General features: G+C 41.6%; 2 protein-coding genes across 7 annotated transcripts in view; one reads left to right on the forward strand and one right to left on the reverse strand.

Annotated features, from left to right (window-relative positions):
- Positions 1–135: 135 nt before the first annotated feature.
- Positions 136–4215, reverse strand: ptgesl (prostaglandin E synthase 2-like). 3 transcript variants are annotated; one of them, XM_054772406.1, is made up of 7 exons: positions 3914–4215; positions 3082–3270; positions 2943–2998; positions 2530–2682; positions 2247–2447; positions 694–811; positions 136–606 (listed from the first exon to the last, which is right to left on the reverse strand). In XM_054772406.1, exons 1-7 carry the CDS (start codon positions 4202–4204, stop codon positions 478–480), a joined length of 1137 nt encoding a protein of 378 aa, XP_054628381.1. In that variant the 5' UTR covers positions 4205–4215; the 3' UTR covers positions 136–477. The 3 variants fall into 3 exon arrangements, with proteins under 3 accessions (XP_054628381.1, XP_054628382.1, XP_054628383.1); XM_054772407.1 differs by lacking the exon at positions 3914–4215 and adding an exon at positions 3429–3669; XM_054772408.1 differs by lacking the exons at positions 3082–3270; positions 3914–4215 and having other exon boundaries at positions 2530–2805; positions 2943–2978.
- A 229-nt stretch (positions 4216–4444) lies between these two features.
- The window catches only part of LOC129179304 (ral guanine nucleotide dissociation stimulator-like), a 30805-nt gene continuing 10056 nt past the window's right edge, over positions 4445–25193 (forward strand). The window contains exons 1-5 of one of the 4 annotated variants that reach the window (XM_054772391.1): positions 13575–13691; positions 14717–16010; positions 22485–22789; positions 24127–24201; positions 24410–24603. In XM_054772391.1, coding sequence (XP_054628366.1) covers positions 15885–16010; positions 22485–22789; positions 24127–24201; positions 24410–24603 — 700 coding nt within the window. In that variant the 5' untranslated portion in view covers positions 13575–13691; positions 14717–15884. Of the gene's footprint in view, positions 5084–12063; positions 12216–12536; positions 13692–14716; positions 16011–22484; positions 22790–24126; positions 24202–24409; positions 24604–25193 lie in introns of those variants that run through there. The other 3 variants (XM_054772395.1, XM_054772392.1, XM_054772394.1) reach the window with 3 other exon arrangements.

Raw genomic sequence — 25193 nt, forward strand, 5'->3', positions numbered from 1 at the left:
TGTACAGGATGTTAAATGTGTGGACTTTGAACATCTACAAGCATTTCATGGAATACTTCAGCCTTAAGTGACAGACATATTTAACATATTATGGAAACGTTGTGTCTGGAAGAATTTTAGAATAAAAACATCAACGCAGGTTATTGTCTTTATTTACAAACTATGCACATGAATCACTTTGCCTTCCAACTCATTTCCTGTCAGAGCGCGCCATCTGCTGGCAGCGTCACCACGCTGCACCCTCAGCCACTCAAACGTAACATCCGGTAGCTTTGACAGCTCGGCGCGAACAATTCACCTCATTTTTGGACATTGGAGATGTAAAAGCTAAATATTGCTGTAGAATGATTGAATAATGCTTTGATGGATGAAAAAGAGGAAGCTGCGGTTACCCCTTTGGCCAGAGGAGGTCAGTATCGAGTCCCAACAGTGCATTTCTTGAACATCAGGTGAGGCCTGTTGTCTTTTCCCGTCATGTCAGTGTCGTCCCTGGTGGTTCTGCGTGGCCGTCTCCATGCGTCGGTACCAGTGCTTCACCTTGGTGTTGGCCATCATGTCGTCAAACGCCTGCAGGCCCTCCATCACACGCAGAACGCCAAACACCGCCTGCCGGGGACCGAGCAGAGGACATCAGTGTTTCCCATACATTCATTCATTCATTCATTCGTGGGGGCCCGGCCTTGGTTTCCTCACCAGGTCGGCCAGGTTGGGACAATCCCCGCCCATGAACTTCCTCGTCTTGCCGATGGCGGCCACCCAGTCGTTGACGGCTTTGTAGAGGTCCTGCCTCACGTCGTCCTGGAGGTTGTGGCTGTACGACGCAGGATTAGGGCCATATTGGGAAAGAGAAAATAATCATCTGAGATTTCGAGAATAAAGTCGTAAATATACGAGAAAAAAGGTCGTAAAGTTACCTTGCACAAGGCTAAAGGTCACATAAGGCCCCCCTTTTCTAGCTGTCTCAGGCAATGCCTGCTACCAATGTTAGAATCAATAAAATAAGTACATTTACTACTTTATTCTCATAATATTACCACTTTACTCTCGTAGATTTACAACTTTATTCTTGTCACATTACAACTTTTTTTTCTCAAATTTAAAAAATTCTTTCTTGTAATATTACAACTTTATTCATGTAATATGCTTTTTTTCTTGTAAATTTCCAACTTTATTCTTGGAAATTTCCAACTTTATTCTCAATATTACGACTTTTCCCCACCCCCTCAAATTTACAAAAATGTTTCTCGGAATATTACAACTTTATTCATTCATTCACTTTTTTTCGTAGTATTCCGACTATTCTCATAATAGGACAACTTTATTTCCTCGTAAATTTACGACTATCTCGGAATTTATGACTTCAGAATATTCTGACTTTTATTCTCGTAAATTTACAACTTTATTCTTTATTCTAATATTCGAGGATTCCCCCCCCCTAATGTAACTAATGTAATTTTAGTAGCATAAAGATAAAACATTACAGCAACAAATGTAATGCCATATTATGAGAAACAAACAAAGTAGAAGTTAGCTGTCATTTTTGGAAAATGAGGTTGTGGAAAAGTGATGTTATGAGACTAAAATAAAAATATTACTAGAATAAAGTCAGAATTACAAAAAGCACATTTATGAAAAGAAAGTTGGAAGAGTTGGAAAATTAAAATAAATTAAAAAACAGCAAAAGTGGAAAAAATAACTTTACTAAATTATGCCAAAAACTAAAGTTGTATTTTAACAAGAAAAAAGTTGCCATATTGCCAGAGTAATGTTGTAATGTTAAGAGGAAAAATTATGTCATAAATAATTAAACCATTAAAAGAAAAAAAAAGTTGTTTTTTTAAAGTCATAATATAAGAAACAAAATAGAATAAAGTTTTGGAAAATGAGGTTGCAGGGAAAGTTATTATATGATGGGAATAAAGTACATATAAAAAATGACATATAGTTTATCTATTATATCAAGTAAGCTACAAAGATTACTTATGAAGAAAATTTTAAATATTTGGAAAATTAAAAAACAGTAAAAATGGGGAGAAAAAGAGCAGCATTGATAAGAATAATGTTTTTCCAGCACTTTTTTCTTGAACTAAATATCAACTCTTAGCATATCTGACAAAATATGAAGGTGGCAAAGTTGCATACTTTCTTCTTTCACTCTGTGACCCTTGTTGGAAAAAGTTTGTACACCCCTGTGTCACGCTAAAAACACACACACGTGCAGTATGCTTTGATTTCCGTCCACTCACCGGCTTTTCAGCCTCTTGGCGATGATAAACATGGCCGCCGCCCCCACGTACTTGGCGAAGAAGCCTTCCAAGGAGCCAAACTTGCCCTCGCGCACGATGTAGTCGAAGGACGCCAGCGCCTCGCCGGTAGTCCGATACACGTTGGGGGAGATAAGGTGCACCAGCCAGTCGTCGGCCCACTTACGCCACTTCATCTCCTCCCTGGACGGGTCAGACTGCTAGCTCGCTAACACGCTTCTAAATATGTATATATGCACCCCTCACCCCCACGCCCCAGGCTTACTTCTGCATGCCTTTCTCCGGGTAGACCAGCGCTGTGTCGGCCTCGCTCAGCATGAGCCAGTATTTGTTGTTGTACTCCATCACCTCCTTGCCGCCCTCGTTCACAGACTTCATCTCGGGGTAACAGCGAAGGATGTCAGCCATGTTCTTCTCCCTGCCGGACGCCAGTTAGCCTTTCTTTAAACACCACCTTTTTCAACCACAACACTTAGCTGATGGCTAATGGCTAAGGGCGTGCACCACCTGGCAGCGACTAGTAGAGGGCCTGAGTCGCTAACTACAATCACAGAGCCAACACAAAAGGAAAGTAAACACACTAATCACGTTACTTTTGCAACATTTGTACAAAAGAAGTGTCGCAAGGCATGCTGGGGAGCCGGAAGCACTCCCAGAATAAACAACAGTGGGGCTTACTTGCTGGCTAAGTAAGTCTTGAGGGAGCTGACGATGACAGACGAGTCGTTCAGTTGCTGCCGTTTCAGAGAAAGAAGAAAATTCCATTAAATATATTTTTTGTTTAAGTGACTAAGACGTCCACTTGCGCGCGCCCTACCACGTCCTCATCCACCATCAGGATGGGCACTTTTCTGTACGTGGACCACTTGATCTCCTGACGCATGACGGGGTTGACCTCCACGATTTCATAGGCCAGGCCGTGGTAGTCCAGGAAGGCTCGCACTTTGCTGCAGAAGGGGCAGGTTTTGTACTGGTACAGGGTCAGCCTCACGCCCCTGTCCGACTCCTGCAACAGGAAGCTCATCTCAGACAAACACCAGCGATGTAAATGTCTTTATAGTGGACCATCTGAGAGGCACGGTTTAACAGAAAGATTCGATCCAGTGTACAAACTATACAATTCAATTCAACGGTTACATGTGTTGATCTAGACATTAATCTTACCTTATGAAATAAAAAATCCAACTGTAATATATATTTAGTGCTTTTAATTTGATGTTCCTGTCATAGTTTTACACAATACATAGGTCAATTTGATGGCTGCTAATGGTTGCGATGCTAATGCCATTTACGTCCATTCTTGTCTTCAGTCATGCTAAGCTACGGCGCTTGCGCGAAAATCGTTTCCCGGGCAGACCAGGCTCTCGCGTTGTTTCAGAGGCGGACTGTCCACCGGTTGCTAGTCTCGCGATACCCGGTGCATGTCTCTACAATCCATTCATCTCAGGATTCATGGCTGATTTTATTCGTTCCAGGACGCTGCTAGCAAAGACTAACTGACTGCTACTACTAAAAAGCATCTCTGTTAGCACTGAAGCTAATTAGCGCATGTAAATCTGTGAGCATACTTACTTTAAGTGTGCTCACACCTGCTGATTTACAAACTACACTTTGCCATCATTCTCTTTATTATCTTAATTCTGTCTCACCTTAGGGTGTTCCTGGGCCAGGTGCTGTTGGACCCAGTAGAACTTGACAGTGTGGTACAGACCCAGACCGCCGCCAAGCAGGAAAGCGCAGCCCAGAGCTCTGCTTCCCCCTCCTCGCAGCGAGGACAGCAGTCTGGACCGCCCCCCCGTCTCGCCGGAGCACCAGGTGCCATATGCCCTCCGGTAGAGGTAAGCGATGGTACCGGGCCGGCGGATCGCCGGACTGTCCAGCATCGTCCAGCCGACCTTAAGGAGAGACCTGGTGCAGGCCGCCGCCATGTTGGTTAACATAAAGTCCCACAATGCGCCGCGATAGTTGGAGAGTTTTACACTTTACCCCCGAGTGTAGTCTGCTAGGATAAGCACCGCCCGTTGTGACGTCCTAGGTAAAGGACTGGAAAGATTTCTTCATCAGTAACTGACTATACATCAGTATTAAATGTACTCGTGTTACATATTTCAGTTTTTCACTCCCACCTATTAGAAAGCTACCAATTGTCATGTGAATCAAACTGTGGTGCGTTCACGGGGCCGCACGTTTCCCTCACTCTACTTGTGCTACGTGTGAGGCGTTCATGAGCATCGTAAACGGGAGGGACTGTCATTCTTCCTCGATCCCTGCGGGAAAGCAGAGACTCAGCATCCATTAAGAGCATCCGTGGTCGCGGTCACATCGCCGCATCCAATCCAGAGCGACCGCTCGTCAGCGGAATGCCGGGCAGCGAGGCGGTGTTTCAGTGTGGAGATCCGACGCTGGAGCCCACCTTCCCCCAGCCTTCTTGGTTTTGGAGGGCGGCGGAGCGCCGGAGGATGACGGCGGGAGGAGACAAATAAACACTCGATCATCGCTCGCTTTAGCAGGCTAACGCTAGGTAGTCGTTAGCTTAGTGGTTGTTTTTCTTACCTAGGAGTTCCCCCCCCCACACACACACACTTCATTCCCTGCTTATGTGGAGACATGCTGGAGGCGAGGAGGACATTTGTGTCAAGGAGAAAGCATCTTTGTTGTCGACGTGCCTGACGGCTGCAGCGCTAGCTAGCTCTTTTTCGTCATTTTGATTTTTTCCACCCCACTGACGAGGATGCTTGCAGAGGAGAGCGACTGAATGAGCACCTGAACACATCCATCAAGGTCATGACACTGAGAGAATGATCATGCTAGAAAAACAGGTAAGACATCAAAGGGATATTTTAATGCCATGCACACCTGGAGGGGCTCATTTGCATGCGGCTAATTGGCGCTAATTAGCCTCACCGATGACCTCGGTGTGTTACTGCCACTCTGTCTTTTATCAACAATATCATCATCCAGACATTTTTATTTTCATTAAAAAGAATCCTATTGTAATTCTACCTTTAATCAATAGTTTGTATTGACGTATACTGCATTTAGAGGCGATTCCTCATGAAAAAGATGTTTGCTAACTTTGGTAGCAGTAAAACTACTGTTCAAATGCTGCATTCAGAGCTGCTGGGAATTTGGAAAAATAACAAACCTCGTTTTTTTGGATCGTTTTAGAAATATATACAAAAAAACAACCTCACACATAGATTATACAATACACATTAAATCAAAGTTTTCTGGTGTTTTAGTGTGTCTCTGTGGCAGCGTTGCACTTTTGCCTGTCGGAGGTTAAAAAGGTTTGCAACATCCCAGTGTTCAGGAAGGCAGCATCTCTTGTGCCCTCCTACTGTCATAAATCAGGGAAAGAAAATAATGTTAAAACGTCACAACTGAAGTGTTGAGAGCTACCAGCATATACCTTTGCCTGGTTACTTGTTGCTAGGGTCACCCGGGTATGCTGGAGCCTATCCCAGCTGACTTTGTGCGAGAGGTGGGGTACACCCTGGACAGTCGCCAGCCAGTCGCAGTCATATTTTTTAAAAGTGTCTTTTTGACATGCATTATTTCCAGGCTTTTGCAGGCCACATTAAATGATATGGTTGGCTGAATCATAATAATAATAATAATAAATAAATTATAATTTTAAAATTGGATTTGACAGCAAAAAAAAAGTTTTCTGTCAAAATTGACAACAAATACATTTAAAAAAAAATGAAATATAGAGAAATATTTGCTATGATAATGTTATAAATAATAAAAACACAATTGAACTATATTTAAAAAGTAAAAAAGATCAATTAAAAATACATTTCTAAGCATATTTGTTGTGCTTTTCATGTTTTTCACTTGCATTTTGTAAAGGCGTCACAGCCAATTCCGCTAATTCCATGGTGATGTCATTTCCCGGCCCCTGCAAGCCGCCATGCCACAAATAGATTGCAGTCCTGAAGTGTTCCGATCTACTGCATCCCTCCATGGCAAATATATTCATATCAATATTTCATACAAGCATTCTAATAGGACACCATCCTGTCTGTATATGTAGAAGCACACACACATACACACACGTACATCTACTTCTTGCTTTATAGGCTACATGTGACTTTTGCACAAGTGAAGTGTGTGTTTTTTCCTTTACTTTCTTTCTTTAGTTTCCTGACCTTTGTATGTCTCATGTGGGGAAAGTGAAGAAGTGAAAGTTTGTGATGACATGCTGCTTGTTCTTTTCTATTTTGGGATGTATCTATTCTCTAGAAAGAATGTGTTTCTTCACGTCCGTTTAGGGAGGAGAGTGACGAGATGAATCAGTGTTATTTGTTGTTGTTTTGGACCTGACTGCACACTGCCAGCAGAAACAAAGCGCATGCTGGCTGGCTGAAAATGTGCTGAGTCATGATGCTACTGAAGCTGACTTCTGGGGCCGGGTCTCAGTTCGCACACTTGCATACTTACACTTAGTATGTGAGTGCATGAGTGTGCTCACACTTGCACCGCCCTCAATGGTCACCATCTTGGCTGCAGAGCGGAAGGGGAGGGACTTAAGGATTCGTTATGCCACAGCACGGACGTCCAAAGTGCCGCCATTTACGGCCCAATACGAAAGCCCATTTCCGCCACTGAAAGAAAAAAATATCCCAATGATTAGTCATAGTTATGAGATAAAAAGTCCTAATTATGAGATAAAGTTGAAATTAGACAATAAAAAGTCAAAAGTATGGAAAGGAAGTCATAATTATGAGAAAGTCGAAATTATGAGATAAAAAGTTGAAATTATAAGATGAAGTCAAAATTTTGCGCTAAGTGGACATTACGAGAGAAAAAAAGTCATAATTATGAGATACGAAGTCATAACTATGAGATTAAGGCAAAATTACGAGATGAGAAAGTCATAATTATGAGATAAAAAGTCATAATTATGAGATAAAAATGCAATTATGAGATAAAAAGTTGAAATTATGAGATAATAAGTAAAAAATTATGCGATAAAAAGCCGAAATTATGAGAAAAGTCATAATTACGAGATAAAGCCAAAATTATGAGATAAAAAGTAAAAATGATGAGATAAGAGCCATATTTATGAGATAAAGTTGAAATTATGAGAAAAAACGTCATAATTATTAAATAAAAATGTAAAAAATATGAGATAAAAAGTCAAAATTATGACATAAAAAATTGAAATTATGTGACTTTTGTGTATTTGTGTTGCCTAAATGAAGCACTGCCAAGCATAAAAATGGCTAAATGAAGTAAAAGACACATATAAGGCATTCAGAAGACGCGTTCAAAAATGTTGTGATGCTCTATAGCAGGGGGGGCCATTACGTCGATGGCGAGCTACCGGTAGATCGCCAAGGTAGTTTGGGTCGATGGCGTAAACGTCACTTTGTAGTTGTCATATGTCATCAGTCAGCTGACATTAAGCTCCCCTCCTGATTCGCGCTCGCTCCCCCGCAGCGTTTCAAGCTAACATGAAGATGCAACTTTCATCTTTATGATTGTGATGATGGATGAACTAACTCTGCGGTAAGATGTCTATATCTATAACTAAAGTTATCTGTTCACTTGTAGCGGCTAGCTACGTAGAAAAAAAGTGTATTGTTGACTGGCTTTGCTTGGCGTTATGAACTCTACTACAGAAATCAGTGTTTTCTACACGTTGGCTTCTTAAACTATTATTTCATGATGACATTAAAAATGTGCCCATTGGTGAAACCTTTTCAATATGTTGCCTTGACTTGGGCTGCATTGTCTTTTGCATCATCATTTTACATTCTTGTATATGGCTAATGTTTGCTAGCAAATGCTAACTGGATGTAATACGTGAAGTGTGTGTCCTAATGAACGTTACGTAGCTAATGTGACTGACATATTAGCAGTACTCACTCACTAGTACACAACTACTCAGGAGTTATGTGGAATGATCTTTATTTCCATATTGAAGTGAATTATGATAGCAACTACTTTGATGACCTGGAAACTTTGAACATGTGGATGTGAAATACTAATCATGAATGTTTACAATAGAATTCCACAGTTTACTGCTTACACTTTGTACATGTTATATGTTTTATAGAAAGAGGTACATCATTTTGACTTGTACTTTCATGCTGAGAAAGTGCGTGCACTCCTGATATACATGTATAACCTACATAAATACATACTGTATTCCATATTTGATCAAAATAAATATATATTTCTATATTTATAATAGTAGGTAGATCTTTGGGACTTGGTCATTCTAAAAGTAGCTCCCAGGCTAAAAAAGTGTTCCCTGCTCTAAAGTACTGTACACTGGTCACTAGGTGTCAGTAATGTTACTGTAATGTTGGGTGAGACACACAAGCACCACACTTGATGGCCAGAACAACAGGTTTTTATTGCAGCTTTTATTTCTACTATACTGGGTAACAGCAGTGTAAAGGCAACTATGGGGGTGTTATTTCATGTCTAGAGGGCTCTGATGTTAAAAACTGTGTTTCGAAGTTTGTAAAAAGTTCTTCTTTCATTATCTCTTCAATATTGGGTAATAAGAGTGTAAATGTGACGGAAGAAAGTTGTCTAGAGGGCTCTAATAATAAGTGTATTTAGAAGTGTGAACTGGTTTCTATTTCTTACAGTATATGTCTTTATTTTTGCTTATTGTGTCTACTATATTGGGTAATAGGAGTGTAAAGGTGAATATAAGGGTGTTATTTCATGTCTAGAGGGCTCTAATAATGTTAGAAAGCATATTTAGAAGGTTGTAAACAGGCTTTGTATGTCTTGTATGTCTAATTTTCTCTTATTATGTCTACTATATTGGGTAATAGGAGTGTAAAGGTGACTATAGGGGTGTTATTTCATGTCTAGAGGGCTCTAATAATATTAAAACGTGTGTTTAGAAGGTTGTAAACAAGGCTTCCTGACCTGGCTGTGCATCAGCTGAGAGGCATGGTGGGCAATAGAGAGAGAGAGAGGGTGGTCGTCTTTGCCTATGTGTTGCCATGACAACCTCTTTCCGAAAGCACTCAGCTGTGGGACATCCTCTGCATGTGAAAGTGCCCCCCCCCCCCCCCCCCCCCCCCCCCCCCCCCCCTGCTTCTTCAGGCTGTGGTGTGTGGCTGCTACGTTTCAACTGCATTTGCACATGAATCGCAGCTCAATCCTCGCTTTGTTCCCACGCGTTCCCCCAGGCGACCCGCTCGGATGCCTCGAAAGCGCGCAGGTTAAATGTGGCCGCCACACCACGCCACGTGAAATCAGACCTGCGGTTTGAAACTAGATGCTTTTATTTGTACCTGGTCAGATGTTGCTGTGACAACAGGAGCGGCGGACTCCACATGCCGAGTCAGCAGAAAGCAAGTGTAACACGCACTGTAAATCTGCTTTATTGTCTCCTCACACAAACACACCCTGGCCGGCTTTCACTCGCACTTCCTGCACTGCAGTGACACAGGACGCCTGTGCGCCACCTCGCATGGACCCCTGCTGCTTTTCTTCTTCTGGGAGGGGCCACAGCAGGACCCGCTGCTCGTTGAGACCAGCATAGAGCAGGGGTGCAGCCCGCAGCTGTTTTTTATTGTCCCATGGCACATTCTAAAAATATAATTCAACAAGAAAATGAAAAAAAAGTAATTTTACAAGAATAACATCAAAATAATCTATTGAGAAAACATATATGTGCATGGCTCAGATCAAAGGTACCCAAGTGTTACATTTTGGGTAAAATTTCAAACTGGTGGATAGACCTTGGTAATGTTATCAACACAAACTTCAAACATTGCAAAAGACAAAACATTGCTGAACGCGTATTTGGCGAATAACTGGCGGAAGGATACAAGTTTTGTTTGGCCCAAGAAGGCACTTTTTATTTTCTAATTCAATATTTACTAGCAATACGCAATTTACGCTGTGAGCTCGAAGTGTACGTACGTAACGGGCCGGACACGAAATTTGGGTGTGTTAGACTTTTGTTCAAATAATCTTATTTTACTCTTTTATACACAAAAATCACCTTAGTTGCAGAGTTGAGTAATTATTCCATGAATATATACCATTGTAATCATCATGGGGTTTGTTTTTCCATGGAATTATGTTCTTCAAAATTTTCATCGGCAGGCAGACACGAAGGTTATGTACTTTTCACTAATGATTACACGACAGTTATTTTTTTTTACACAGAATATTTGAATAAAGACATGATTCTTTAATTGTAAGTAGAAATCATGACAAAATGATCAGAGAAAATATTGTTAATTTCACAACAAAAATAGACATGCTTTACATGGAACATTTCAATGTCCAAATATAGACACTTTTTTACAACATAGCCGTTAGAACAACAGTTTCAAATACTACTCAAGTCAAGTTGAAGACAGCAAAGGGTACCCTTGATCTGAGCCATGCACATATAATAATTGTTTTAGTAGCATAGAGTTAAAAATAATGAAGAAAAAAGATTGTATTTTTAATTATGAGAGCAAATAAAGTTGTAGTATTTAGATAAGAAAGTTGTGGAAAAAGTTAAAATGTTACAAGGATAAAGTCAAAATATTATGGTAATAAAGTCATAATAACTTGCATAACTAACATTTGCAAGAAGAAAGTTGAAATAGTTGGAAAAACACAGCAGAAATGGCTCATTATTAATAACATCATATTTTGCCTCAATGAAACATTTTCACGTATAAAAAAAGCTAAATGAAATAGAATACAAATATAAGGCATTCAGAAGATGCATTGTGATATGTAGTAATCTACACTGGTCACTAGGTGTCAGTAATGTTACATTGATGAGACAATAGCCACTGCAGGAAGTACTGTACATAAACTGGAAGCAAGAATAAGAACAGCAACAAGGAACTCTCCCAATGCTAACATGTGTGAGTCTCTATTATATCTTATTTTCTCTTATGTCTACAATATTGGGTAATAGGAGAAAAAGATGGTTATAGGGGTGTTACTTCATCTCTAGAGGTCTCTAATGTTAAAAAAAACATTTAAAAAGTTGTAAACAAGATTTTCTATGTCTTATATATCTTATTTCCTCTTATTTTTACAATATTGGGTAATAGGAGTGTAAAGGTGACTATGGGGTGTTATTTCATGTCTAGAGGGCTCCAATCATGTTAAAAAGCATATTTAGAAGGTTGTAAACAGGTTCTGTTTGATGTCTACCATCCTCACTTCTTAGCAAAAATTATCATTTTAGACAATGAAGGCTGCCTCACTTTTTTTTACACTTGACTTGTATGGCTGCTAAGACTGCTGGCAAATGCACTTTGGCACGAAGCACTGGGTTTATAATAGCAGCAAAGTCATCATCTTTGGTTGTGTGGTGAGATTTAGCTCATCATCTTGGATGGATATTCTTCTCATCCAATTGGGAAGCTCGTTACAGGCCATGAGGTGGCATTGAGCACCGTGGTGTTAAACACTAGCAGCTGTCTGCAGCGACATGGAATGCGGCTCGTGTAAACAGGAAGTAGACGCCGCATTGGATTGGCACGCCTTGAAGTGCCGCCATGGCAACAGAGGAGGAACCATCAAACATTTTATGTGAAGGCAGCCAGGAAGCGCTCGCAATTCCAGCAGGTGTCTCCCTCAGAGAGAGAGAGAGAGAGAGGAGCGTCATCAGCTGCAGAGGCGAGGCCGCCGCCCCCATCGGAGCCCCCACAACTCATCAGTAATGAAGCAGGATGGTGCCACGGACATTCCTCTTGAATGCTGAAGAGTGACAGCAGCAGAAGATGATGGACAGACAGAAAAGCTGAGGAGAGGAGAAACAAAGAAACAGGTTGGGGGTGTGGAGGCGGGGGGAGGGAGGGGGGTGGATGCAGACATCTATCCGTGCAGGCTGGGCGGTGTGCACGTCGACGCAACAACATGGAGGACAAGTTCAACGTGCACAGAGCGCTTGCTCAGCCCGCCAGGATGTGCAGCATGTTGGATCTACCCGTATACATCATGGACCACCTGGTGAGGGCGCCGTCCTGCCGCGGCACGCTGCTGCGTCTCCGTGTGTGTGCGTGTGAGCTTTTTATGTTTATTTGCTTCATTGGCAGCTTAGGAGTTAGCAAAATACTTATTAAGATCATGTAAATACTTGTCATACTGTTGTCATTCAGCCACATTGGAGGCTTTTCCTTTCTAGAGTAAGGATTCAGGTCAGGACTTGGACTAGACCACTCCAAAGTCTTCAGCCATTCAGAGGTGGACTTGCTGGTGTGTTTTGGATCATTGTCCTGCTGCAGAACCCAAGTTGCTTTCAGCTTGAGGTCACCAACAGATGGCCGGACATTCTCCTTCAGCACAATTCATGCTTCCATTTATCACAGCAAGTCTTCCAGGTCCTGAAGACCATCACACTACCACCACCATGTGTTACTCTTGCTATGATGTTGCTTTCCTGTAATGCGGCTAGATGTAATGGGACACACACCTTCCAAAAAGTTCAACTTTTGTCTCGTCAGACCACAGAGTATTTTCCCAAAGGTCTTGGGGATCATCAAGATGTTTTCTGGCAAAATGGAGACGAGTCTTAATATTGTTTTTGTTCAGCAGTGGTTTTGGTCTTGGAACTCTGCCATGCAGGCTTTTTTTGCCCAGTGTCTTTCTTATGGTGGAGTCATGAACACTGACCTTAACTGAGGCAAGTGAAGCCTAAAGTTCTTTGGATGTTGCTGTGGTGTCACCACAAGTTGTGGTGGCCCTACCCACTGCCATGCGACTGTACTGCAGCCGTCATCGTAGCCGGATGTGGCGACTTTGACCTTTGACCTCCCATTGGCTTTGTTGTTGTTGGTGGTGGTGGTGCAACTTTTGTCCCTCCAGCAAGCTCCCGTTCTGGAGTTTGCCCACGTATTGTGTATTGTTTTGTGTGTGTGTGTGTGTGTGCGTGCAGGGAGTGCGTCCCCCTGATATTTGGACGTGTCGGTTCGTGTAGGCAGCAATGTGGCTGCCGTAGGTGGTCCTGTGTCAGCTTGTTAAGAAAGGTGTGGAAAGCAAATGAGACATGAGGGTGCAGTACCGCCTGTGCCCGCTAGGGGAGCCGTGATTAAAGCTTAAAGCTCATTAGGGACCTTCCCACACCTTTTATTGTCTCACTTTTGCTTTTGCTTCTCAGCACCAAGCTGTTGTTGTCCGTGTTGTTACCACCTTCACCTCGGACAGACCTGCCGTGCTCTGCTCCTTTTGACCTGTTTCTGTCGGGTTAATTTTTCCCCAGTGTTGTTGACACAGCTGGAAAAGCAAACATGCAGGGGAAGAGGGTCCATGGGGGGTTGGACTGATCTCTGAAGGTGTTCAGAGGGGACCTCCTAAGCACCAGCAGATGTATTGGTGCCGCTTGTGGACCTCTTTAGGATGTGGCGCTGGAGCCACTGGACGTGTGGGCTGCTGGTGAGGACGGGTGTCTGCTGGGAAGTACCAGACTTTTACAGGACAGGAAGAGAGGTGGGATGGATTCTTGCTCATGACTTAACACAGGGGTGTCCAAACCACCCACTGAAAAATGGAAGGATGCAACTTTGCTTCTTTCATATATTTCATATATTGTAAAATTACTGCTGTTGGGTTTTTGTTTTGTTTTTTTTCCCCACAAATTTCGATGTCCATCTTAAATATTCGTTTGTAAAAAAAAATCATCATATTTTTACTTTATTTCCATAATATTATGACTAGTTCTCCAAACTAATTTTCCAAAAATTACACCTTTATTTTGTTTTGTTGGTTTCTCATAGTGGACCGCACGGTTGTCTAGTGATTAGCACGCTGGCCACACACAAACACAGTCACGAGATCGGGAAGACCTGGGTTCGATTCTCCCCTCTCTGTGTGGAGTTTGCATGTTCTTCCCGTGTGTGTGTGGGTTTTCTCCGGGGACTCCAGTTTCCTCCCACATTCCAAAAACATGCATGTTAGAGTAATTGGTGACTCTAAATTGCCCATAGGTATGAGTGTGAGTGTGAATGGTTGTTTGTCTGTATGTGCCCTGGCATTGGCTGGTGTGTACCTCGCCTCTCGCCCAAAGTCAGCTGAGATAGGCTCCAGCATACCCCTGCGACCCTAAAGAGGAGAAGCGGTATAGAAGATGGATGGATGGATGGTTTCTCATAATATTATGACTTAAAAAATGTACACACTATATCTTTAACATTTCAACTCTATGCTACTAGCATGCCATGATTTTTCCTCATTATATTACCAATTTATGCTTGTAAAATTATATGCTTTTTAAAAATGTATTTGTATTTTTATTTATGCTTTTTATTTATTATTATTTTAAACTGTTCCTATTATTTCAAGTTTCTTTTTGGAATTATGACTTTATTCCCGTAATATTACAACTTTTTCACAAAAATGACTGTTTTATTTTGTTTGTTTTTCATAATACTACAACTATTAAAAAGTAACGTTTTTTTCTTTAAAATTTCAACTTTGTGTTACTAAAATGGCATTATTTTTCCTCATAATAACAGCAGCACAAGAACATCCTGGTTTACTGTTGATCTTCAGCAGATGCTAGCCAAAGCCTCGCCTCACTCTGAGATGTGGAAACGTTTCAGGCCACATGTGATGTTTGCTGGATTTCATGGACGTGAGCTCATGTGGCAGAAGGTCGCTGATTGACAGGAGGCGGGGCTTATTCCTCCAACTGTGTTGGAGAGAAGATAGAAGGGTTTCTCAGTCCTTTGCCAAAAGTGAACTAAACGACCTAAACGCTCTCTCATTGTTGGCCGTGTTTTATTTATCCCTCAGCTGCTGCTCCAGATGTTTTTCTTCAACATCTGCTGTGAAAAGTTGATGTTTGTCGTTTCTGTTGCTGAGGACTTGCCGTGTGAACGCCGGCCGCCAGGGGGCGGTGTTACACGTCAAATCAATAACAGAGGCACTTGGTCAGAATCCTAAACGAACTAACAAAGAAAAAAAAAGTAAAATTATGAGAAGCAAACAAAACAAAATAAAGTTGGCATTTTTGGAATATTAGGTTGGAGGAAAAGTTCTAATATTACGGGAATCAAGTCAAAATATTATGGGAATAAAGTCCTAATCCTGAGAAGAAGAAAGTTGTATGCGTGTGTTTCCAGTACACAGGTTACAGTAAGTGTGTGTTTAGCGTTGGCTGCTGCCATAGTGAATACAAACAACAACACCGCCATCATTCCCCACTGGTACCACAGAGAAAGTGATGCTGCCTTCAGGGACAGACTGGAGGGCTTGTACTTTGTGGACCTTCGCGTGGAGCACATTTTTATTACCGCGCTAATCGTGTGACCGATACTGACAATTGATTATATACAAGACTTGGATGTGTGTATTCACGAAACAGTGGGGTTTTAATTTTAACTGTACAAGACCAAGAAATGTACTCAGTAGAGATTAATTAGGCTACTGTAGCTTCAATGTCTGATATTTCCCATGGCAAGGAAGGCGTCAGGCCGCTGTGGGTGTGGCTTAGCAAAACCCCCAGCCTGAGTCACTCTTCCCATAAACATCCTGCTAGCCAGCTAGCTAGCTGCTAGCGCACGACCGGGCGGTTCGGACCTCGAGCGAAGCCGACAAAAATGCCGCTACCGCTGCGGTGACGGAAGCCTCGGCTTCGCGGGCTCTCGCGGTCCGTTTCCCGGCCATCCGAGCCGGGCCGCGATGTTCGACTCGTCGTGGAGGGCGCGGAACGTTTGGGACGGGGTGAGGCTGGAGGTGTCCCACAACAGCAGCCCGGTGGTTCTGCACAGCTTCACGCATCTGGACCCCGACCTGCCAGTGCTGGAGGTACCGGTCCGCTTGTTTTCCGGGATGGGCTTGTGGGTGGGCGGATTAGGTGCACAATCTAATTAGGTTGTTTAACAAGCAAGACACAGTATGTATTCGTTACTACTGCGGTCAAAATAATAGAAACAGCTGTCAGGATGATGCAATACAAGCATAAAAATAAACGTGTAGTTACATTATTATTATCTTTTTAAACGGAGATTTTTTTATTGACTCTCACTTCATAGTGTACCTAATGAAATGACTCAAGTACTGTAGTATTGGTAGTGTAGCATTAATAGATCATATTTACATTATAAATAGGACATATGGAATACATATTTACGTTCTAAATAGGTATATAAATAGGTCATATGGTATACATATTTACGTTCTAAATATGTATATAAATAGGTCATATGGAATGAGTGAGTCCGTATGTTTGACTGTTGGGTATGTTTGGAATTGGTGGCGCAAAAGAGCATCAGAGTGAGAGGTCTTAGCTTGTGTTGCAGGATGACTTTGGGCTCAATGCGTCACATTGATCACGGTGTCTCCACCAAAGTCTTCTGTGGGTCCACCAAAGTCTTCTGTAGGCATCCAAGCGAAGGTCACAACGCAAGGAGAGCCGGCCTGGCGTTGAGCTTTCTGACGCCACAAACCAGTTTGTCCTACTCAGCCGTCCTACATATTTCTCATGTTTGTGTCACTTAGCAAGCAGGATGTTTTGGTGGTTAAACGTAACCCACGGAGGGAACATCGCCTTCTTCCCCGCGTATGAGCTCACTTTAGCACATAATCCCCCCACAATTACCTAATAGATAATCCCCGGTGGGCTGAGGGGTTTCCTACACCACAATAGCCGCCTTTCTACGACTCCCGCAGGACGTCAATTGACACGGTGGGTGTGGTTACATGCATGGGGGTGGGGTGGGGGGGATATGAAGTGTGGCATCTATCTGGGAGGATCACATGACCCAGGATGGCTCCGGTTACTGCCAACACAAGATGCTTTGTGGCGCTGCTTCTTCATCTCACATTGATGGTGATGACAGAAGTATAGATCACTTAACCTAGCCATCTATCCATTCACATACACGTCGTGTAATCACGTCTATCCATTCAGGATGGGGGCTAACACCCCCTTGAGGGCAGCTGCAGGGAGTGGCGGGGAGACGTCCCCATACGCCACTGCCCCCCCGCCGGGAGATGTACTGGTATGGGGGCGAAACATCTGTGAACGGCGGCCTCCAGCTGACGACCCTGCAGCTGCCCGCATTGGCACCGGAGGAGGTGCGACAGGCCGGAAGGTCGAAGCAGGAACCAACATCTGACCTGTGCAACGATCATATGCACACGTCGTGTAATCGCGTCTATCCATTCACATACACACGTCGTGTAATCACGTCTATCCATTCACATACACATGTCGTGTCATCACGTCTATCCATTCACATACACACGTCTTGTTATCATGTCTATCCATTCACATACACACGTCGTGTAATCACGTCTATCCATTCACATACATATGTCTTGTTATCACGTCTATCCATTCATATACACACGTCGTGTCATCACGTCTATCCATTCACATACATATGTCTTGTTATCACGTCTATCCATTCACATACACACGTCGTATCATCACGTCTATCCATTCACATACACACGTCTTGTCATCACATCTATCCATCCACATACGCATGTAAACATGTCTGTCCATTGTAGTGTGTATGTTGATAGAGAAATGGGCATGGTCACAAGACATTAAGCTAGAGGTGAAACCTAATCTCAAGCAGCATCACGCTGAGTGAAGTTTTGTCCCATGTGAGACCCATGTGGTAAAAAGACAAAGTTGAGCGCGTGATGGTGAACGCACGCACTGTCAATGCACTGCATTCATCAACAGGCACTGGAGCTCAAGAGTCTGAGTGCAGAAATGAGTCTGATTCCAGTTAGCACACAAGTTAGCACTCTGTCTTGTAGAGAGAGAGAGAGAGAACTGGACGTCCCGTTCTTTGGGCGGCAACAATGCCAACTCTTGTTGTCTGCTGTCGTTAATTAGAGAAAATATTGGAGCGCATCATTTGTCGCCTACTTTGAAAAGAACATTGTACTTTTTGTGTTGCAATAAAAGCTTGCAGGCTTTGATGTATTTGGGATTTGATCCTCTCTCCAGGCCCTCTGGGGGAGACTTTACACAAAGATTTGGAAGCGTGTCATCATGACTGGAATGCTTCATATTGGCTAAACCTCGCTAACGCGTCAGCATTGCCACGTTAGCCTTTAGCTCGTTGGATCCGCGTCCTCCGGCCGACCGCATGACCTCAGCGGCCTCTGAGGAAGACTCCGGCCGGTGCTGCCGGCTCATCGCGGTCGCGCACTATTGCCGGCTTTGCGTCCCGCATTGGAGAGCGCATTCCCACTGGGAGATTCCAGGCCGACCCGCAAGGGCACAAGGACACGAAGCACGGCATCGTGTTGCTTTCAGGGGATCAAATCTGGTGTTGGATTCACTGCTGACACAAAGGTGGGACAAAACATTTTTATAAATCTCACCACACACTCACAGTCGATTTCTAAAGACAAAATAAAAGGTCAAAGGAAACGTTATAGCTCATACGATGTGTATAATATAAGGAATGACATCATATCCGGACACGCTACCTTGCTTCTGGGTTCTTTGGTTGGCGTTGCTATCCTTGAAGTAGTCATTCATCACACAGCCGAAAAGGGTTTCAAGTATGCGCAGTATATTTGCTTACATCGACAAGGATGGCAGAATGAAAGTACACTAATAGCATAGAAAAAGCACTTGCCCTGCCCCTCTAGACAGTGAAAGCCAAGTTTGTGTAGAAGTGAGAGTTAAGCATGTGTGCGTGCGAACAATGGGTCTATTGTGTTTCTTCCAATTTTTTTCTGTCAGTCCTATGTAAGTGTTGCACAACTCTGGTTGTGCTATGTGAGTGTCAAGAAGGCCTTCTATGAGGAGCCATTAGTTGAAAAAGTGAGAAATGAACATCATTTGTAGCGTAAAGGGTTTTTTTTATTGGCCCGCGATACATTCTAAGAATATGATTTATCAAGAAAACTTTTTTAAAAATCAGCAGGAATATTACAAGAATTAAGTGAAAATATTAAGAAAAAAAGATGTAATTTAACAAGAAAAAGTCGTAATTTTACGAGAATAACGTAATATTACCAGAAAAATGTTAGTAGCGTATCCATCCATTCCATTTTCCTCCGCTTATCCGGGTCCGGGTGGTGGGGGCAGCAGTCTCAGTAGGGAAGTCTAGACTTCCTGGTCCCCGGCCACCTCCTCCAGCTCCACCGGGAGGACACTAAGGTGTTCCCAGGCCAACTGTGAGACATAATCCCTCAAGTGTGTCCTAGGTCTGCCCCGGGGCCTTCTCCCGGCTGGGCATGCTCGGAACACTTCACCAGGGAGACGTCCGGGAGGCATCCGGACTAGATGCCTGAGCCACCTCAGCTGGCTCCTCTCCATGTGAAGGAGCAGCGGCTCTACTCTGAGCTCCTCCTGGATGACCGAGCCCCTCCCCCTATCTCTTAGGGTGAGTCCAGCCGCCCTATGGAGGAAACTAATTTCAGCCGCTTGTATCCGCCATCTCGTTCACTCGTGAACAAGACCCCGAGATACATGAACTCCTCCACCTGGGGCAGCGCGCCACCAATCTCGCACTCCCAGACCACGCCCCATAGGACACCGCGAGGGACACGGTCCTATGCCTTTTCCAAGTCCACAAAGCACATTTAGACTGGTTGAGCAAACTCCCAAGTACCCTCCAGTACCCTTGCAAGGCATAAAGTCAAAATATTATGGGAATACTGTCACATTTATAAGAAGAAAGTTGAAACAGTGGGAAAATGAAAATAAAATCTGCAGCAGAAATGGGAAAAAAAGAGCTGTAATTTAATGAGAATAAAGTAAAAAAAATAAATAAGGAGAAATAGTTGTATTCTAATGAGAAAAAAGAAACAGAAAAGATTTTTTTTAAAGTCATAATATGACAAACAAGTTTGGACCTGCCTGTCATAATTGTGTCATGTGATCCAGTGGAGAGGACGTGGTTTGCATGGTAGCTGGGTGTGGCTATGATATGCTGTGATGTGTTTGGTAGCGTTTGGAGGAGAGAGAGGAGAGGCGTGGATGTTAATGAGTTGGACGTTCCAACACAACAATAACTCCATTCATCCCACATCATGTGACTCATCTTCATCCTCTCATCATCATCGCAGTGGTGGCTGCAAATGACTCGCTTGGCGTTCCCAGATGAGTCTGTGATCGGTGCTAGCTTAGCAAGTGCGGCTTTCTGTTCATGTCACTCGTCGCCATCTGTTTGCCTTCTGGTCATTGCTGTGGGGGCGGGGCCGAGCCGTTCCACGATATTGATGTGTTTTAGCAGGAAGGCTGTGATCGCCATGGCAACACGTGATGAATAGCAGCTCCGCGTGTCCGTGAACGGGCTTGGCCGGCGGGATTCGTGGCAGCCTGATAAGCGCCTCAGCCTGCAGCTGTGGTCTGGCCCAAAGATTTACACCCCCCCACCCTCTTCCCTTACATTTGTCTGTCACAAACACACACCCTCCCAAAGGTCACTGAGGGCATCCCCAGACAAAAAGCAGCTGAAGAAAAAAAGTTGTCTGCGAGCTCTGAAAGCTTTGAAGGAATTTTTAGAGGCTACTTTCATCAAAGGCTTATTTGGAGCTCGTTTCCATGGTAACACGGTTGGCGATGTTGGCACCTGGCAGATGGATGACGAATGCTCATGGATGCACAACAACACATAACATAACACTCTACACTCTACACTCATTACCACACGTGATAATAATCCTTTTACCACCACACGACTGCTGTCTACAGTATGTGTGGCATGCATCTATTTGTTACATCTAGATTTAGTTTTTACTTCATCTAATTTATATAGAAAATAAGGTACAAAACATTTAAATATATAAAAACATTTGTTACCATTATTATAAATAAAAGAATTTTGATAATAAGGTTAAAAAAAAAACAAAATATATAAAAATGTGTTACCATTATTATAAATAAAATAATTTTTAAAATAAGGTTTAAAAAAACCCAACTAAATATATGAAAATTTCTTACCATTATTATATATAAAATTTTTAAAATAAGGGAAAAAATGTATATACAGTATATAATATTTGTTGCCATTGTTCTAAATAAAATAATTTTAAAAAATAATGTAAAAAATTAAAAATATAACAAAATGTTACAATTGAGAATATAAATAAAATGTATTAAAAAATTTTTTTTACCTTAATCTAATGTAAATAGAAAAGGTTTAAAAGGTTTAAAAAAGATCCAAAAATATTTGCTAAAAAATAATTTGCTAATACAAATATAAAAAAGTAAATATATATATATATATATATATATATATATATATATATATATATATATATATATATATATATATATATATATATATATATAATAAATCTAATGTATATAAAATAAGGTACAGAATACAATATATACAAATATTTGTTGTAGTTATTGTAAACAAAATATTTATTTTATTAAAATGAAATCATAAAAATAACTTTTTTACTTAATATTTGTTTAGTCAATGTAATGTCTATCAAATAAGGTACAAACTTTCACTTCATCTAATGTTAATATAAAATAAGGTTAAAAAAAATAAAATATTTACAAATAGTTGGTATGATTATTTTAAATATAAATAAAATAAATTAAAATATGATTATATTTAAAGTTAAAAAAATATATATTAATAATTTGACTCTCTAAATATGCTTTTTAACATTATTAGAGCCCACTAGAGATAAAATGACACACCTAAAGTCACCTTTACACTCCTATTACCCAATATAGTAGACATAAGAGAAAATAATACATGCTTTTTAACATTATTAGAGCCCTCTAGACATAAAATAACACCCCTATAGTCACCTTTACACTCCTACTATCCAATATACTAGACATAATAAGAGAAAATAAGATATAGAAAACCTGTTGATGACCTGATTGACGTGTGTGCATATCATTTTTATGGACTAAAAGTGATCGAAAAACATGAAAAGCGAAACAATTACGCTTAGAAATACAAATAAACATTTTTCCATCACGTCTTTTTACGATTTTTTTTTTTTTCAAATCAAAAGCAAGGTGGAGCCACCTGTGAGCGCTTGTAGATGGATGGGGCAGCGCCTGATGCTTTCATGTCAGTCTCTAAAAAGTCTAGAAAAAGTGGCTAGATTTGTCGCGAGTCGCTTTTTTGTGTGGAAAAGGAGAATCTGGAGAGGTCTGTTTAGTCGCCAAGTTGGCAACAATAATCCCTCCTGCTCCGTCTTCTTACTCTGTGGCAGACTGTAGTAGTTAGGATGCCATCTACTGTACGCAGTTGGAAGGACAAGCTCCATTCACTGTGTGTGCCAAATCTATGAGAAAGAAAGAACTACTTCCTGTGTCTTTGCCAGAGCTCCACGCAGGAGATCGGCGAGGAGGTGGAGGACGACGCCATCTTCACCATCACGTTAAGGAAGGTGCAGCTCCACCATTCGTCCAGCAAGGGGCAGCGATGGCTGGGCGTTGAGACGGATTCAGCTCTGAGCCTCTACGAGACCTGCAAGGTGCGCACCATCAAGGCGGGCACGCTGGAGAGGCTGGTGGAGTACATGGTGACAGCCTTCCGGGGGAAGGACTCCACCTATGTCACCATCTTCCTCTGCACTTACCGCTCCTTCGCCACCACCAAGCAGGTGCTGGACCTCCTGCTCAACAGGTACGCTCGCGTGTGTGCGTGTGCTTGGTGCAGGGATGTCAATTGTACCTGTGAAACCATATTAGTGTATCATTTATTATTCTACATTGAATTATTCTCATCCATTGTATCATTCTAGTAATCATTCTATTAGTAACTTATTAGTTTTAGCATGCCGCACGGTGGTCTAGTGGTTAGCACGTTGGCCAACACAGTAACAGTTTTGGAGATGGGAAGACCTGGTTTCGATTCTCCCCTGGGCATTTCTGTGTGGAGTTTGCATTTTCTCCCCGTGTGTGCGTGGGTTTTCTCCGGGTACTCCGGCTTCCTCCCACATTCCAAAAACATGCGGGTGAGGTTAATTGGTGACTCTAAATTGTCCATAGGTATGAATGTGAGTGTGAATGGTTGTTTGTCTATATGTGCCCTGTGATTGGCTGGCGACCAGTCTAGGGTGTACCCCACCTGTCGCCCAAAGTCAGCTGGGATAGGCTCCAGCAAAATGGATGGATGGATAGTATTAGCAGTAGTAAAATGTATTAGTAATAATTATAATTCATTATTATAAGCAATATATAATTGTGCATATTTTCTATTATATTTATATTAGGTACTATTACATTATAAAATTGTCAACAAATACATTTAGCAAGAAAGATTGTCTTTTTGATTTGTTAAAAAAAAATTTACTTCATCAAAATATAAAATGCGGTAAAAAAAAAACATATATAAAAATATTTGTTCTTATGATTATAAATAAAAGTGGCATGCAATAATGTAAATATAAAATGTGGTAAAAAACTAAAATATATAAAAAAATATTTGTTACATATTATAAATGTAAATAAAATAATAAAAATATCACTTTTTTTTTACTTCATCCTTTGGAAATATAAAATAAGGGAAAACATGTTTTTAAAAAATGCTTATGTTTATATAAAATATTTTTTAATTATAAATATAAATCAAATAATATAAAAAAATAACACAAATTAATTATTAAAAAAATAAAAAAATAAATATTTTTGTAAATAATTAAAATAATTAATTTTTTTAAACTTAATAGAAATATAAAATGCAGTAAGAAATAAAAAAATATTTGATTATTATAAGTAAAATAATAAAATACAACTATTTATTTTTTTTTACTTAATGTAATGTAAATATAAAATGTGGTTTAAAAAAAAAAAAAACTAATACCTGTGGCTGAGCGTGAGGCAGGAAGTAGCTAAAGGATCTCTGTTGCTCACTGTTGCCCCCTGAGGAACATTGTGGCACTGCAAAGAAAGCAAAAAGCTAGGATTTTATTGCAAATGTTTTTTCTTGAGTATCTGAGACGCCATTGTGCTCTCTTGCAGGTATGCAAGGCTTCAGAACGTTCCAGTGGCGGCGGCGCATCGCGTCTCCCAGGACGAGCGCACAGAGTTGAGAAAGTGAGACACTCGCCGGCCTTCGCCTTCACCTTGGTCTTCATCAGCTAGTTCATTCTTTGTGGCTTTGTCACAGCATCACTGCACACCGCTGATAAGAAAGCTGGTTTAGACATTCCTCAAATGACTGTGAAACATGTGTTGAATATTTACGCTGCTGCGTACATGAGAGAGATGCTTGTTACCTGAGCGCTTTCATGTTCCGTCACAGCACGGTGTCGTCCATCCTGGGCGCCTGGCTGGACCAGTACTCTGAGGACTTCTGGAGTCCTCCAAACTACGACTGCCTGCACCAGCTCCTGTCCTACCTTCACCTTCATTTCCCCGGCTCTGACCTGGAGCGCCGCGCCCGCAACCTGCTGGCCCACTTCCACCGCCGGCAGCAGTGCGAGCCCGACACTGACGGTAATTAGGACCTCAGCTTTGGTTGAGCGCTCATTGAAACGTCAGAACCACACCCGTGACGGTGCTTTCATTCACTTGTATCGGAATGAAAGTCCATACGATGTCGTAAGGGCTGCAATGGAGTAAACCCTAGTTTATCGCTGTTCATTGGTTCCAGACGCAACTGTGATAAGTGAATTTCTGTATAATGGGATTCCAGATTTTTAAATGCAATATTTTGGCAGTTACAGCATAGAAAACCTGTTTACCGCCTTCTAAATATGCTTTTTAACCTTTACACTTTTATTACCCAATATAGTAGCGATAATAAGAGAAAATTAGACATACAAGACTTATTTATGACCTTTTAAATACGCATTTTAGCATTATTACAGCCCTCTAGCCATGAGACAACACCCCTATAGTCAGGTTTACACTCCTATTACCCTATATAGTGACATAAGAAGAGAAAATATTGCATAGAAGACTTGTTTACAACCTTCTAAATATGCATTTTAACATTATTAGAGCCCTCGAGCCATGAAATAACACCCCTATAGTCACCTGTACCCACCTATTACCTAATATAGTAAACATATTAGACAATAATA

This window comes from Dunckerocampus dactyliophorus, chromosome 4, assembly GCF_027744805.1.
Source record: "Dunckerocampus dactyliophorus isolate RoL2022-P2 chromosome 4, RoL_Ddac_1.1, whole genome shotgun sequence".
NCBI lineage: Eukaryota > Metazoa > Chordata > Actinopteri > Syngnathiformes > Syngnathidae > Dunckerocampus > Dunckerocampus dactyliophorus.

What these genes read in the sequence shown, in the direction of transcription:
- ptgesl (XM_054772406.1), bottom strand. Translation starts at nt 4,204, where the DNA reads ATGTTAACCAACATGGCGGCGGCCTGCACCAGGTCTCTCCTTAAGGTC. An exon ending in AAGACTTACTTAGCCAGCAA is followed by an intron (nt 2,683 to 2,942) that starts GTAAGCCCCACT and finishes GGCGTCCGGCAG; the next exon opens with GGAGAAGAACATGGCTGACA. An exon ending in GCCAAGAGGCTGAAAAGCCG is followed by an intron (nt 812 to 2,246) that starts GTGAGTGGACGG and finishes TGCGTCGTACAG; the next exon opens with CCACAACCTCCAGGACGACG.